The 15,586-nt window shown below is 40.4% G+C and overlaps 2 protein-coding genes across 3 annotated transcripts in view; both read left to right on the top strand.

The window, feature by feature from the left end:
• Nucleotides 1–15,586, top strand: part of taok2b (TAO kinase 2b) — a 363,536-nt gene that overhangs the window by 210,970 nt on the left and 136,980 nt on the right. The gene's annotated exons all lie outside the window — the stretch shown is intronic.
• The window catches only part of wnk4a (WNK lysine deficient protein kinase 4a), a 151,438-nt gene that overhangs the window by 62,984 nt on the left and 72,868 nt on the right, over nucleotides 1–15,586 (top strand). For both annotated transcript variants that reach the window (XM_056469098.1, XM_056469099.1), the window contains exons 3-5: nucleotides 1,651–1,823; nucleotides 4,069–4,289; nucleotides 5,754–5,911. In XM_056469098.1, coding sequence (XP_056325073.1) covers nucleotides 1,651–1,823; nucleotides 4,069–4,289; nucleotides 5,754–5,911 — 552 coding nt within the window. The remainder of the gene's footprint in view (nucleotides 1–1,650; nucleotides 1,824–4,068; nucleotides 4,290–5,753; nucleotides 5,912–15,586) is intronic.

Below are 15,586 nucleotides of genomic sequence, written 5' to 3'. Positions count from 1 at the left end.
GTAATTTCTCATCTTTACAGTAAACTACCGTATTTCTTTAATTTATAGATGTAATATGTCTGTATTTTGAATTACCAACATTTACACATCTTTTGTTACACAGTTAGACACTTTAACACAGTTATAGGTGGTCATGAAAGTTACATAATGAACCAAAGCTTTTCCCACAAGCAGAAAAGTGAATCAGTATATAGAAGGTGCTCAGTATCATTCACACAGCTACTAAACACCAGTCATGAAATAAACATTGTTTATTAACAGTAGCTGTAACATAAATCTCTAATGTACATCACTGATGGGGAAACAACTAAAAAGATTTATAGTAATGTCAACAAAAAGCATAAAAAACGATGTGCCATGCAGGGAATTCTGGGAAAGTCAATTTACGGTTATTCGCCGTATATATTAAGGAAACATACCGTTAACCAGGTTACAGATTTGTACTGTAGCATTTCTACAGTTTTTTACTGTTGAAATCACGGCCATTTTTACAGTGTATCTAAAACTATACACAGTAGTCCGTCCTGGCTGAAGGTCACAGATCACCAGTTAACTACACCTAAATAGAGAGTTAATCTCCTATTAAAGCATGATAAAGGATGATAATTAAAGCATATTAATCAAAATAACTCTTAGCAAAATGATCGCGTGCACATGGTTAACATATTAAGTGATGTTTTATAAACAAATTTCGGGAGGAGCACGCGCAGAAGTTTCAGTATCAAATACGTCATTGACTATTATTCTATTATCCAATCAGTTCTTGACCAAACCCCTATATATACCAAAGCTGTCTTACCTGCAGCATCTCACGACTTTAGCATCCCTCCACCACCCCGTCACCTCACCTCTTAAGCATTACAATCCTGGGGGGAGCGTTCTGGGGCCAGGCTAGATACTTCGCTCGAATCCCAATTCCTCTCTGTTTCCTGATAAGAGGAATAACTGGAGTTTGGGTGTCTTCCCCGAACTCAGAGCCCTCTCCCCGGACAGCACGCCAAATACGCTTTATTCTGAAACTATTGCAAGTGTGAACTCGTGAATAATCTGTTCAAAGAATGGTTAAAGCGGAAGCGACAACCTCTGCTGCTTACAAAAGATCTCAAGCTCTTGAGAGAAGCAGGACTATTTCAAAGTGAATCGATCGCACTAGTTGCGTTGTCAGGCACGGGTGCTTCGTGCAAGGAAACAAGACACGGGAGCTTTTAAACACTCACCCGCATCACATCAGCTGTGCACTCGACACTAAAGCTCTCATTGGTAAGTGAGGATCACATGTGTCTCACTGTGTTGTCTGATCATCCTCTCGTTCGGTAATCACCTGCTCTCTTTTGCTCGTGTGAATAATTATCTGTCGTGGTGCTTCTCGATTCTAAGATCACACTTGCATGCATATTGACTAACGGTCATGAATTAAAATGCTGTTTTTTTAGTGACGACCCAGCACTGGCAATTTAAACGTTATTTTCAAATTGGCTAGTGGGAGTGGCTGTCTAACCCCACTGCTGAAATCGAAATTGGCGGGTGTTAATGTCAAGCCCTGTTTGTAACGCTTTTTAGTTTGGCGAACAGTTGTCAGTTTTCACTAGTTGGTTATTGCTTGAATGTTCTGTTTTCAATAGTTTTTTCCCTATTTTAACTCTTTTTCAGACTCGCAAACTGAGCAAAGTGGAGCGTCAGCGCTTCAGCGAAGAGGTCGAGATGCTCAAGGGTCTCCAGCATCCAAACATTGTGCGCTTTTACGACTCCTGGAAGTCCAACGTCAAAGGCCACAAGTGCATCCTGCTGGTCACTGAGCTCATGACTTCTGGCACTCTCAAAACGTGAGTCTGAGAATCACATTCCTGCAAATTGTTCACTCACCCTCATGGCATTACAACATTTAACTATATTAGAGATATTTGGAAAGTTCACAACCAACCAGTTTTGGGTTCCATTGACTTTCATAGGATTTCGTTCCATATAATGGAAGTCAATGGGGACAGAAACCTTTTAGTGGGCAACATTTTTCAAATTACCTTCTTTTACACTCCACAGAAGAGATTTTTTCCCAAAAAAAAGCATGAAAATAAAGTGAAAAAGGAAAATTCTTGAATAAATAAACTAATAAGAAAATGTGTCATCAGAAGTTACAGGTATAAATTTAGTTTTGCCTGTATATGTTTTGTTGAGGCGACGCAGTGGCGCAGTAGGTTGTGCTGTCGCCTCACAGCAAAAAGGTCGCTGGTTCGAGCCTCGGCTGGGTCAGTTGGCGTTTCTGTGTGGAGTTTGCATGTTCTTCCCGTGTTTGCGTCGGTTTCCTCCGGGTGCTCCGGTTTCCCCCGCAGTCCAAAGACATGCGGTACAGGTGAATTGGGTAGGCTAAATTGTCCGTAGTGTACGAGTGTGAATGAGTGTGGATGGATGTTTCCCAGAGATGGGTTGTAGCTGGAAGGCCATCCGCTCCGTAAAACATATGCTGGATAAGTTGGCGGTTCATTCCGCTGTGGCGACCCCAGATTATTAAAAGGACTAAGCCGAAAAGAAAATGAATGAATGAATGTTTTGTTGACTCTGAAAGTGACTGTAGATATCTAACATAGGCGATCACCAAGGTGCACAGTTTCAGCTTAACTCTTTCCCCGACATTGAGAAGATATTTCTTTGATTAAGAGACAATGCTTTCTCGCCATTGGTGTGTTTTTACGGCAGTGTTTTAAGTGTATAACGGTAATGGAAGCCATAGCGCATGTTCTGAATGAGTTACAGGACTTCTGGATCTGCTGGGTACAAAGTACAGAGATCATCAGAGAAAGATCAGAGCATACTCAAAAACTGAGAGTTATACAACTTTCTTTCAGCTTAATCTCTTTCTTTATCAGGACTCGCCACAGTGAAATGATCATACCTGTCAACCCTCCCGTTTTTAACGGGATTCTCCGGTATTTTACAGTTCTATCCTGCTTTCATCCCGTAAAAGTATTTTCCCATCTTTCTCTGAAGAGTGACAAATAAATATTAAAGAGCCGAGCCTACCTGTTTGCAACCCATACTGCCGAACCACCAGGGGCTGCCTCTTGCTCCGAAATGCGAGTGTGTTCTGTGCTCAGTGTTGCCATATTGGTCGGTTTTCCACCCAATTGGGCGGTTTTGAATTTATTTTTGCGGGTAAAAAAGAACATAGGCGGGTAATGAAAATTTGGGCGGTTTTGCAACAGCGTGCCCACCATCCCCGGTCTGCCCTCATACACCTGTTTTGATCTCCCAAAGAGATGCCATAGCCTCCGTGATCTCCCTCCCCGACATGACATCTCTGCCCCCCCTCCCAGCCTCAAGACAAGTTATTATAGTCTATTTATTGTTGGGCGGCGCTTTTTGGTTTTCAGCAGTTTTTCCGACAGCTTTTGGGCTGGAATCAGTCAGCTACATCTGGCAACACTGTCTGTGCTTTCGCTTTATGGCGGGGCATATCCCTTTTTTATGGCATATCCTTTATTTTCACATCCCAATGTTTATGGAAATGATCCATCCCTATCAATCTGGATGTTTTATACACTCTGATCTCTTTAAAGTTATATAATGCACATACATGTACACACACATTCACATGCACATGCACATGCATGACTTGATCCTAAATTCCTAGTAGAAAATATTAGGCCTATCCAATTTTGGCGAAAATCATCATAAATATTGGTGGTGGCTGCCAACTTTTTTCTTTTAAATGCTGGAGGGGAAAGAGTAATGAAAAGTCACCTAGATTTAGGATAAGCGAGTGAATTAAAGGGGCATTTCACCCAAAAGTAAAGATTCTATCATCATTTACTCACCCTTTACGTGTTTTAAACCTGTCTGAGTTTCATTATTCTGTTTAACACAAAAGAAGATACTTTGAGGAATGTTGGAAGCCTGTTACCATTGACTTCCATAGTTTTTTTTCCTTCTATGAAAGTCAATATGTTCAGCTTTCTTCAAAATATCTTCTTTTGTGTTCAACATGTTTGTAACCACTTGAGGACGAGTAAATAGTGAGTAATGTACATTTTTGGGTGAACTATCCCTTTAACAGCATTTCTTCCTGTCTCTCAGGTATCTGAAGCGTTTTAAGGAGATGAAGCTGAAGCTCCTGCAGCGGTGGAGCCGGCAGATCCTCAAGGGGCTTCACTTCCTGCACACACGCACTCCTCCTATCATCCACCGGGATTTGAAGTGCGACAACATCTTCATCACGGGGCCCACAGGAAGTGTGAAGATCGGGGACCTGGGACTGGCCACTCTCAAGAGGGCCAGCTTCGCTAAAAGCGTCATAGGTAAGTCATTGCTAGGGCCAAATAGATTCTGCTGACATTTTCTGCTATTTCTTACAAAATTCTGAAGATTTATGCAGAATGATTTTGGCGGTGTCGCAGCTAAAACCTTAATACATGAAATTAAAAAAACTTTTGTTTAATGTTTACAATTCATTTATTCATTCATTCATTTTCTTTTCTGCGTAGTCCCTTATTTTATCAGGGGTCACCACAGTGGAATGAACCGCCAACTTATCCAGCATATTTATTTACGCAGCGGATGCCCTTTCAGCCGCAACCCTGTACTGGGAAACACCCACAAAAATTGTTTTGTATAGTTATGTTTCATATATATATAACTAAATGTAATGCACACTTTTATTTTAAATGTGATTAACCATGATTAATTTTTGCCCAGCATTAAAAAATAAAATAAAATAAAATAAAATATAATATAATATAATATAATATAATATAATATAATATAATATAATATAATATAATATAATATAATATAATATAATATAATATAATAAAATATAATATAAAAAAATATAATATAATATAATATAATAAAATAAAATAAAATAAAATAAAATAAAATAAAATAAAATAAAATATAATATAATATAATATAATATAATATAATAAAATAAAATAAAATAAAATAAAATAAAATATAATATAATATAATATAATATAATATAATGTAATATAATGTAATATAATGTAATATAAAATAAAGTAAAATAAAATAAAATAAAATAAAATAAGATATGATATGATATGATATGATATGATATAATATAATATAATATAATATAATATAATATAATATAATAAACTAAAATAAAATAAAATAAAATAAAATAAAATAAAATAAAATAAAATAAAATAAAATAAAATAAAACAAAATTAAATTAAATTAAATATAAAAAGGTGGAAAATAACACTTCATGCCTTTTATAAAAGTAATACACTTTAAAAGAATACACTTAAGTGTGAACTACATGTAATGTTTGAAATTAGTTTATTAGACTTAAAAATTTAATTACTAACAAAAACCTATTACTACTAACTAAAGAAATAGTTCAATCAAAATGTATTGTAGTTAAGATTTACATTATATCCAGTTAATATATCATAATATATGACTTTTATTAAGTTTGAAATATGGTTAAGTTTGTGCTGAATGTACTGACGAGTATTTACGATCAACTAAAATACACTTTAATGTTAAAATCATAAAGTAAAACTTATATTTTGATATTTTAATTGTGCTTAAGTGTTTAGAAACGGCGTACTCTCGCTCTCTTTCTCTCTTTAATATTATGTGCAAGTAGTTTTTCATATTAATTTTATGGCAGTATACTAAGATTTGAAGAGCAATAGAAATGTGTACCATGATTTTTAATAATTTTCATAATCACATTAAGTTTTGTCTGTGTGTGTTTTGTTAAGAGTTCCTCATATTGTGTTTAACAGGAACCCCAGAGTTCATGGCTCCTGAAATGTATGAGGAGAAATACGACGAGGCGGTGGACGTTTATGCATTTGGCATGTGTATCTTGGAGATGACCACATCCGAATACCCATATTCAGAGTGCCAAAACGCTGCCCAGATTTACCGCAAAGTTACCAGTGTAAGTTTCAACCTTTGTTTCTTGGATTACATTAAAGGGATAGTTCACCCAAAAATGAAATCTGTCATCATTTACTCACTCTTCGCTTGTTTAAAAAACAAAGTGAGTTTCTTTCTTCTGTAGAACACAAAAGAAGATATTTTGAAGAATGCTAGTACCTAAGTTGATGTGTGTCAGCAACCACATTCTTCGAAATATCTTCTTTTGTGTTCTACAGTGGAAAGAAATAAAGGTTTAAAACCACACAAGGAGAATAAACAATAGCCAGTTTTAATTTTTGTGTGTAAACTATCGCTTCAACGTCTAATTTAGGCATTATTCATTACTAAATATTTAATAATTTGCAAACTTTTCTCAGTGATTATTAACACAGATTGGCTCGGTTATTTTTTTAATTCACCAAATGTTTGCCAACTATTACAATGGATGCAATCACATTCTTCAAAATATCTTCTATTGTGTTCTACATAAGAACGAAAGTCATAAAGGTTTAAAACCACACTAGGAGAAAATAAATAATGAGCCACTTTTAATTTCTGCGTGAACTATCTCTTTTATGTCTAAATTTAGGCATTGTTCACTACTAAATATCTGAAGGATTTGGAAACTTTTCTCCGTTATTGTTAATACAGTTTGGGTCAGTTATTTTTTACATTCACCAAATGTTCTCCAACTATTATCCCGGCATGCAAAAATATAGAGATTTTAGATCTTTTTGCAGATCTTTTCAAAAAAGGAAGGCAAAACGTTATACTCCATTATACAGCGAACGTCATGTTTTTTTTCCTGGGAATAATATTTCTAAAGGAGCTGCTGACATGGAATTGAACCAGATTTTTGGGAAAAATACAAACATGAAAATAAAACAAAACAAAAAAATCTGAAAAATTAGTTACGTGTAACAATGAAATGACACAAGGAGAAAGTGCTGGACTACTGAAATGTATTAAATTAAATATATTAAATTAAATACTTTATTTAAATACTTAAATACTTTATATTAAAGACGCCTCTCATATGGAGAATGCATTGCTCTGACTTCAACAGAGTGTAAAAATCTGGATGGTTCTGTGGGTTTCGTCTATCAAATCTGATCTTTATGTTGTATTTTCAATTGGATTCAAGTCAGGTGATTGGCTGGGCCATTCCATAGCTTGATTTTCTTTCTCTGAAAGCATTTGAGAGTTTCCTTGGCTGTGTTTTGGATCGTTGTTTTACTGAAATGTCCACCCTGGTTTTATCTTCATCCTCCTGCTAATGTAGATGTTGGACTGATGCAGCTGATATTCATTTACAATGAGGAAGGACAGAGAGTTGCTGAAGAACTACTGAGAGATTTCAGCTGCTGTCTGGGCTTTCACTGCCTTTCTACACCTCCCTTTCTTCATGTGTTCATTACTTTTCCCTGCGTCATTTCATTTTATTACACATAACTTCATTTGTAAATTAATTTGTTTTGTTTTCTTTGCATATATGGATTTCCTTGGATGTTACCGACATCCAGGGAAAATGTCAAGTCAACGGCACCTTTAGAAACATGTTTTCCGAGGAAAATGGTGACGTGTCCAATACTTATACTTATTCCTTATTTTATACACTGCTTTAAAAAAATATATATATATATATATTATTTTTTATATATATCATATTTTTTGTGCATTACATAAGCACATGCTGCTTCATATGTCATCGTTTAATCTCGGAGACTTTTAACCCAGCGCCAAAAATGCCGTAAACATCCCTCTATCCATTCCCTTCTTTCATTCCCTTCCTGCGTGTCCTGGTTTCCTCTCATTTCCTAAGAGCTTGCTGTGCGTGGAGCTTTAAGACTCATGGCTGGGGTCTGATTAGAGCCCAGGGCATAGTTTAGAAACCCCCCTGACTGTATCCGGCTTTAAAAACACCCTCGTCTCCTATCTGTATACTTAGAGAAAGGCCCCACGGTTCACATGCGGACACCAAGTGGGCTGCCGATTATACAACTTGTTTGGTATACACTATATTCACTTATCTGCGCCTTATTGCATTAGGAAACTTTATGCCAAATTCTTCACTCTGATCTCTTTAAAGTAAACAAATTTAGTGCAACGAACTCTTTAAAGTATCCATTAATTGTTTCTAATGCATCTAATAAAATGTCGAAATGAAACATGTAGTGTGTAATGCAGTTGTTTTGCCAATGTAAAGACCAGCGTCCAGAGTTTATTGTGTCTATAACATGCAAGTTGTTGTCATAAATTTGTCACAAATGCCAGTCTGTGGTTTTCATTGGCTGCCAGCAAACAATATTAGCTTTGACCTTCAAAATCTACAGTTTTAGCTGAAGCACTGAAGAGTTGGTTTGTGTTGTTGGCACTTTGAGAATACTGTTTGTTTACAATACCAAAACAAGTTCACTTTCAAAGGTTGAAATCCATTTCAGACACTGAAGAGTAAAATAAATTGTGACTAAATCGTGAATCGTGAGATTATTATCGTGAATCGAATCGTAAGTCAGGTGAATCGTTACGTTCATACCACGTAATACTCACTACTTATGAACACTTTTAGAAGGGCTACTTTTTACTCATACTTTGAGTAGTATTTAAAACTTGCACTACATTTTTTTGTACTTGACTTCTTTTTTTACTTCTTAGTACTCTTCAGTGTCTGAAATGGATTTCAACCTTTGAAAGTGAACTTGTTTTGGTATTGTAAACAAACAGTATTCTCAAAGTACCAACACAAACCAACTTTTCAGTGCTTCAGCTAAAACTGTAGATTTTGAAGGTGTGGAATGGCCCAGCCAATCACCTGACTTGAATCCAATTGAAAATACAACATAAAGATCAGATATGATAGACGAGACCCACACTGTTATGAAGCGGACAGGAGACAGAGGTAAGGAAACGTTAGGGTGTTTATTAAATGACAACAAGGAGCACATGAAGGATAGCCAGGAGGATCAGGAATGATGTTGGGGTCTTTTCCTCCGTGGCTGGGTAACAGGAATACACGAGGATGGACAGCACACACCAGATACAGCTGACAGAGGATGACACAGACTTGGAAGGACTGGAAGACAGGACGATTCGGGAGGACCAGGAAGACTAGGAGGAATACAAAGAGAACAGGTAAGTAAATCGTTTGTTTTAGCTGAGGATGACTACGCTGAGTGGTCGCTCAGTTGTCCGCTTTCGTCGAGACGAGCCCGGACAATGAGCGACTGGAGTGCTGTGCTTTTATCTGGTGCTCGTGAATGTGATGCAGCTGTGTGCTCATTAGAAGTCAGGTGATGGTGATCTTCGTGAGTGGGGGTCGTGAGAGCCTGACCAATCCATGACAGTACCCCCCTCCCCAGGGCCCGCTCCTGAGGGCCGACACCTCCGACGCCGTGGTGGTCTCCCTCTGCCTCTAGGCGCTGGGAACTCAGGGTGGCTCTCATGAAACTCCACCATGAGACTAGGATCGAGAATATCAGCTCTGGGAACCCATGTCCTTTCTTCGGGGCCGTACCCTTCCCAGTCCACCAGGTACTCCAACTGGCCACCACGACGTCGGGAACGCAAGATCTCCTTCACTGCGTAGACGGCTCCTTCTTCTAGGAGCAGTGGAGGAGGGGGTTCCTCTTCGTGGTCAGGCTCTGTGGAGGGAAGAACAGGATCGTGATAGGGTTTCAGGAGTGATACGTGGAATGTAGGGTGAATACGGTAGTGAGAGGGTAATTGTAGTTTGTAGGTGACGGGGTTAACCTGTTCCACGATGGTGAAGGGACCAACAAATCGGGGACTTAACTTGCGAGAGGGCAGTCGCATGCGTATGTCCCGGGTGGATAGCCACACCTTTTGTCCGGGTGTGTATCTGGGTTCTTCAGACCTTCTCCTATCGGCGGTTACCTTGCTTCGACGGACTGCCCTCTGCAGATGTTGATGAGCCTCGTCCCAGACTCTCTCGCTCTCCCGGAACCAGTGATCCACTGCGGGGACATCAGATGGTTCGCCATCCCAGGGAAAGAGCGGTGGTTGGAAGCCCAGGACGCACTGGAATGGCGTGAGTCCGGTGGAGGGTTGCCGCAGTGAATTTTGGGCATATTCTGCCCAGCCCAAATACTGGCTCCAGGAGTTCTGGTGACCACTGCAGAAGGTCCTCAGGAACCGTCCCACCTCCTGAATCTTCCTCTCTGTCTGCCCGTTGGTTTGGGGATGATATCCAGAAGAGAGGCTGACGGCCACACCTAGGAGCTTGAAGAAGGCTTTCCATAGACGTGAGATGAACTGTGGACCTCTGTCCGACACAATATCTTCTGGAATACCAAATGACCTGAAGACTTGATTAAAGATATTGTCGGCAGTTTCAAAGGCTGTGGGAAGACCTTTCAGAGGGATTAGTTTGACAAACTTTGAGAATCTATCTACTATGACTAGAATACAGGTATTACCTTCTGACGAAGGGAGGTCAGTGATAAAGTCCACTCCTAGGTGTGACCAGGGACGGTTCGGAATCGGCAAGGGATGGAGCTTTCCAGCGGGTAGATGACGTGGGCTCTTGGATTGGGCACAGTCCTTACAGCCCTGAACATATTGCCTCACATCCCTTGCCATGTTTGGCCACCAGAATCGTTGGGATACTAGCGAGAGAGTATTGTTGATCCCTGGATGTCCAGTGCCTAGCGAGGTATGTAAGGAGTGGATCAGATCTACCCGGTGTTCAGGTGGTATGAACTGCCGATGAGGAGGGCATCCCGGCGGAGCAGGGGCTTCCGGAGTGGCAACGACTGGAGGAGCGTTCCAGGTGATCGGACAAATGGAGATGTGTTCGGGAAGAATCTTCGTTGGGAGTTCTTCATGATCGTGATGCTCGTGTAAACGAGAGAGAGCGTCTGCTCTTAGATTCTTGGGTCCTGGACGATAGGAAATGGAGAAATCAAAACGTGAGAAGAAAAGTGACCATCTGGCTTGACGTGGACATAGTCTCTTGGCCTCTTTGATGTATTGGAGGTTTTTGTGATCTGTGATCACCTGGAACGGATGTTTGGCTCCCTCCAACCAGTGACGCCACTCCTCCAAGGCTAGCTTGATTGCTAGAAGCTCCCTGTCTCCTATGCTGTAATTCTGCTCCGCCGGGCTCAACTTCCGAGAGAATAGGAGACAGGGATGCAGTCGGGGCGGTGTATCATGATGTTGAGATAATACTGCCCCGACGCCGGTGGTGGATGCGTCCACTTCCACCACGAAAGGAAGATTTGGGTCAGGATGAGTCAGGAGTGGGGCCCTTGTGAACTCCTTCTTAAGAAGGCGGAAGGCTGCGGCTGCTTCTTTGGTCCACTCCAGTCCTTTGGGTTTACCCTTGAGGAGATTAGTGAGAGGTGATGTAATCCTGCTGTAGTCCTTGATAAACCGTCTATAAAAGTTAGCAAACCCAAGAAACCTCTGGAGCTCCTTAATGGAAGTGGGTTCTGACCAGGATAGAACAGCCTCAATTTTCTTCCCATCCATACGTATACCGGTTTGGTCAATGATGTATCCCAAGAAATGAATCGACTTCTGGTGGAATGAGCATTTCTCCGCTTTGAGGTAGAGGTGATGTTCTCTCAATGTGTGTAGGACCTCCGCAACGTGTTGGCGATGTTCGGCCTCACTCCGGGAGTAAATGAGGATGTCATCTATGTACACTATTACACAGTGGTGAAGAAACTCCCGGAGGACTTCATGAATGAAGTTTTGGAATACGGAGGGGGCATTGACCAGACCGTAAGGCATGACCTCATATTCATAGTGGCCAGTAGGGGTCACGAATGCTGTCTTCCATTGGTCCCCCTCACGTATTCTTATCAGATTATACGCGCTGCGGAGGTCCAATTTAGTGAAGACTTTAGCTTCTCGGAGCTGTTCCAAAGCGGCTGGTACCAGAGGAAGGGGATATCGGTATTTTACTGTACCGTTATTTAGGACCCTGTAGTCGATGCATGGACGCAGCCCTCCGTCCTTCTTGGCCACAAAGAAGAAGCTTGAGGCGGCTGGTGATTTTGAGTGACGTATGTACCCCTGACTCAGAGCCTCCCTTATGTAATCTTCCATTGCCTGATTCTCTGGAAGCGAGAGCGGGTAGATCCTACCTCTTGGCAACTGGGCATCTGGAACTAGGTCGATCGCGCAGTCCCATGGCCGATGCGGCGGTAGCTGGGAAGCTCTCTTGGGGCAGAAGACATCTTGAAAGGAGCTGTACTCCTTAGGAATGTGGATAGACTGCTTCTCAGGAGGGCTCTCGACCGATGTTGCAAACAAAGAAATGGGGTTCCGACCTTGAAGAGGGAGATTTGGAAAACAGGCAGGTGTACATCCAGATCCCCATTTCTTTATCTCTCCTGTGCCCCAAGAGATGATGGGATCGTGCTTCACCAGCCACGGGCGCCCTAGAATGATGTCCATATTTGCACCCTCCAGAACCAGAAATTGAATCCTCTCTTGATGTAACAACCCCACTTGAAGAAGGATGTCTTCGCATTGTCGATGGATACGGGTCGAAGATCGAGTGCACTGGGTTATCGGTTGTATCTGGTATATGTGCGAGGACGCCTCAGTACGGAGGTGGAGTTGACGACAGAGGGATTGGGAGATGAAGTTCCCTGCTGACCCGGAGTCGATGAGGGCTGTGACAAGGAGAGAAATAGAGGCAGTAGTTATTTGTACGGTGGTAGTAAGTGGTTTACATTGTTCAATATTCGTACTGAATACACTCACTGAAGTCCGAATGGGACGAAGGGGACACTCCATACGGGTGTGTCCACTGACACCGCAGTATAGACACAGACCCCGGGTCAGCCTCCTCTGTCGTTCCGCTGATGTCAGTCTTCCAGACTCTATTATCATGGGTTCTGGTTCTGGAGAGGTTGTTGACTCAGGCGATTGGAGGAGTGCAGACGAGGGGGTGATGGTGTCCTGTTGATAGGAACGGAGACGATCGGAACATCGGAGAGAATGTTGGATGAATCTCTCCAGACCCATTGTATCATCTAATGTGGCCAGTTGGATTCGGAGAGTGGGTTCCAAGCCGAGCCGGTACGTGGTCAACAACGATCTCTCATTCCATCCACTTGCAGCTGCTAGAGTGCGAAACCGGAGAGCATATTCCTGTGTAGATAGAGTACCTTGCTTTAGATGATACAGCTGCTCTCCAGCGGCTACTTCCCCATCAGAACGTCCAAACACCTCTTTGAAATACTCCGTGAAGGTAGTGATGGAATTCATGACCGGCCCGGCTTGGTTCCAGATCGTCTCAGCCCATTTAAGTGCAGGTCCAGAGAGTAGAGATACGATGTAGGCGATCTTCGACTTATCTGTGGGATATAGAGAAGGTTGCATTTCGAATATGAGGGAACATTGTAACAGAAAACCATTGCACTCCCCCGCTCCGCCTGAGTAGGGCGCTGGTCGGGCCATGGGACTGGAAGGAAGGGCCGAAGAAGAAACTGTGGAGGCGGAAGTGCTCGGTGCTGGTGGTGCGTTGGAAAGTGGAGCTGGTGGCTGTAGAATCCGCTTCAACTGGTCCACCAGCTCTTGTAAGTGATCGGGGGTGCTCATGTTGTCGTCGTTATTGGGTCCGGGCTTCTGTTATGAAGCGGACAGGAGACAGAGGTAAGGAAACGTTAGGGTGTTTATTAAATGACAACAAGGAGCACATGAAGGATAGCCAGGAGGATCAGGAATGATGTTGGGGTCTTTTCCTCCGTGGCTGGGTAACAGGAATACACGAGGATGGACAGCACACACCAGATACAGCTGACAGAGGATGACACAGACTTGGAAGGACTGGAAGACAGGACGATTCGGGAGGACCAGGAAGACTAGGAGGAATACAAAGAGAACAGGTAAGTAAATCGTTTGTTTTAGCTGAGGATGACTACGCTGAGTGGTCGCTCAGTTGTCCGCTTTCGTCGAGACGAGCCCGGACAATGAGCGACTGGAGTGCTGTGCTTTTATCTGGTGCTCGTGAATGTGATGCAGCTGTGTGCTCATTAGAAGTCAGGTGATGGTGATCTTCGTGAGTGGGGGTCGTGAGAGCCTGACCAATCCATGACACACACACAACCATCAAGATTTTTACACTCTGTTGAAGTCAGAGCAATGCATTCTCCAAATGAGAGGCTTCTTTAATATAAGTAAAGTATTTAAGTATTTAAATAAAGTATTTAATTTAATATATTTAATTTAATACATTTCAGTAGTAGCTGCACAGTCAACGTTTTAGTTTGTTTGCATTAAAGAGTCTTCTTTAGTTTGTATTATTCACTTTTTTATTTGGATTTTGGTTTAAAATTACAATTTACTGCAGAAAAGATTTTATTTAGTAAAAAACAAAGTGCAGCATTTGAGAATAAATGAAAGGGCTCTTGTTCACCTTAAATTTGTCTCAAATAATTACGTAAAAATAAACTGTGACTAAATCGTGAATCGTGAGATTAGTATCGTGAATCGAATCGTAAGTCAGGTGAATCGTTACATTCATACCACGTAATACTCACTACTTATGAACACTTTTAGAAGGGCTACTTTTTACTCATACTTTGAGTAGTATTTAAAACTTGCACTACATTTTTTTGTACTTGACTTTTTTTTTAGTTCTTAGTACTCTTCCCAACACTGCTAGTTTTGTTTTTGGCACTTTAAACAGTTTAACATTCTCATAAGAAGTAAAAAAAGAAGTCAAGTACAAAAAAATGTAGTGCAAGTTTTAAAAACTACTCAAAGTATGAGTAAAAATAGCCCTTCTAAAAGTGTTCATAAGTAGTGAGTATTACGTGGTATGAATGTAACGATTCACCTGACTTAGGATTCGATTCACGATACTAATCTCACGATTCATGATTTAGTCACAATTTATTTTAACGTAATTATTTGAGACAAATTTAAGGTGAATAAGAGCCCTTTCATTTTATTCTCAAATGCTGCAATTTTTTTTTTTTACTAAATAAAATCTTTTCTGCAGTAAATTGTAATTTTAAACCAAAATCCAAATAAAAAAGTGAATAATACAAACTAAAGAAGACTCTTTAATGCAAACAAACTAAAACATTGACTGTGCAGCTACTACTGAAATGTATTAAATTAAATATATTAAATTAAATACTTTATTTAAATACTTAAATACTTTACTTATATTAAAGAAGCCTCTCATTTGGAGAATGCATTGCTCTGACTTCAACAGAGTGTAAAAATCTTGATGTGTGGGTCTCGTCCATCAACTCTGATCTTTATGTTGTATTTTCAATTGGATTCAAGTCAGGTGATTGGCTGGGCCATTCCACACCTTCAAATTCTACAGTTTTAGCTGAAGCACTGAAAAGTTGGTTTGTGTTGTTGGGACTTTGAGAATACTGTTTGTTTACAATAACAAAAAAAAGTTCACTTTCAAAGGTTGAAATCCATTTCAGACACTGAAGAGTACTAAGAAGTAAAAAAAGAAGTCAAGTACAAAAAAATGTAGTGCAAGTTTTAAATACTACTCAAAGTATGAGTAAAAAGTAGCCCTTCTAAAAGTGTTCATAAGTAGTGAGTATTACGTGGTATGAATGTAACGATTCACCTGACTTAGGATTCGATTCACGATACTAATCTCACGATTCACGATTTAGTCACAGTTTATTTTAACGTAATTATTTGAGACAAATTTAAGGTGAACAAGAGCCCTTTCATTTAT

The sequence above is a fragment of the Danio aesculapii genome, chromosome 12, assembly GCF_903798145.1.
Source record: "Danio aesculapii chromosome 12, fDanAes4.1, whole genome shotgun sequence".
Lineage (NCBI taxonomy): Eukaryota > Metazoa > Chordata > Actinopteri > Cypriniformes > Danionidae > Danio > Danio aesculapii.
This window is presented reverse-complemented; position numbering and strand designations above follow the sequence as displayed.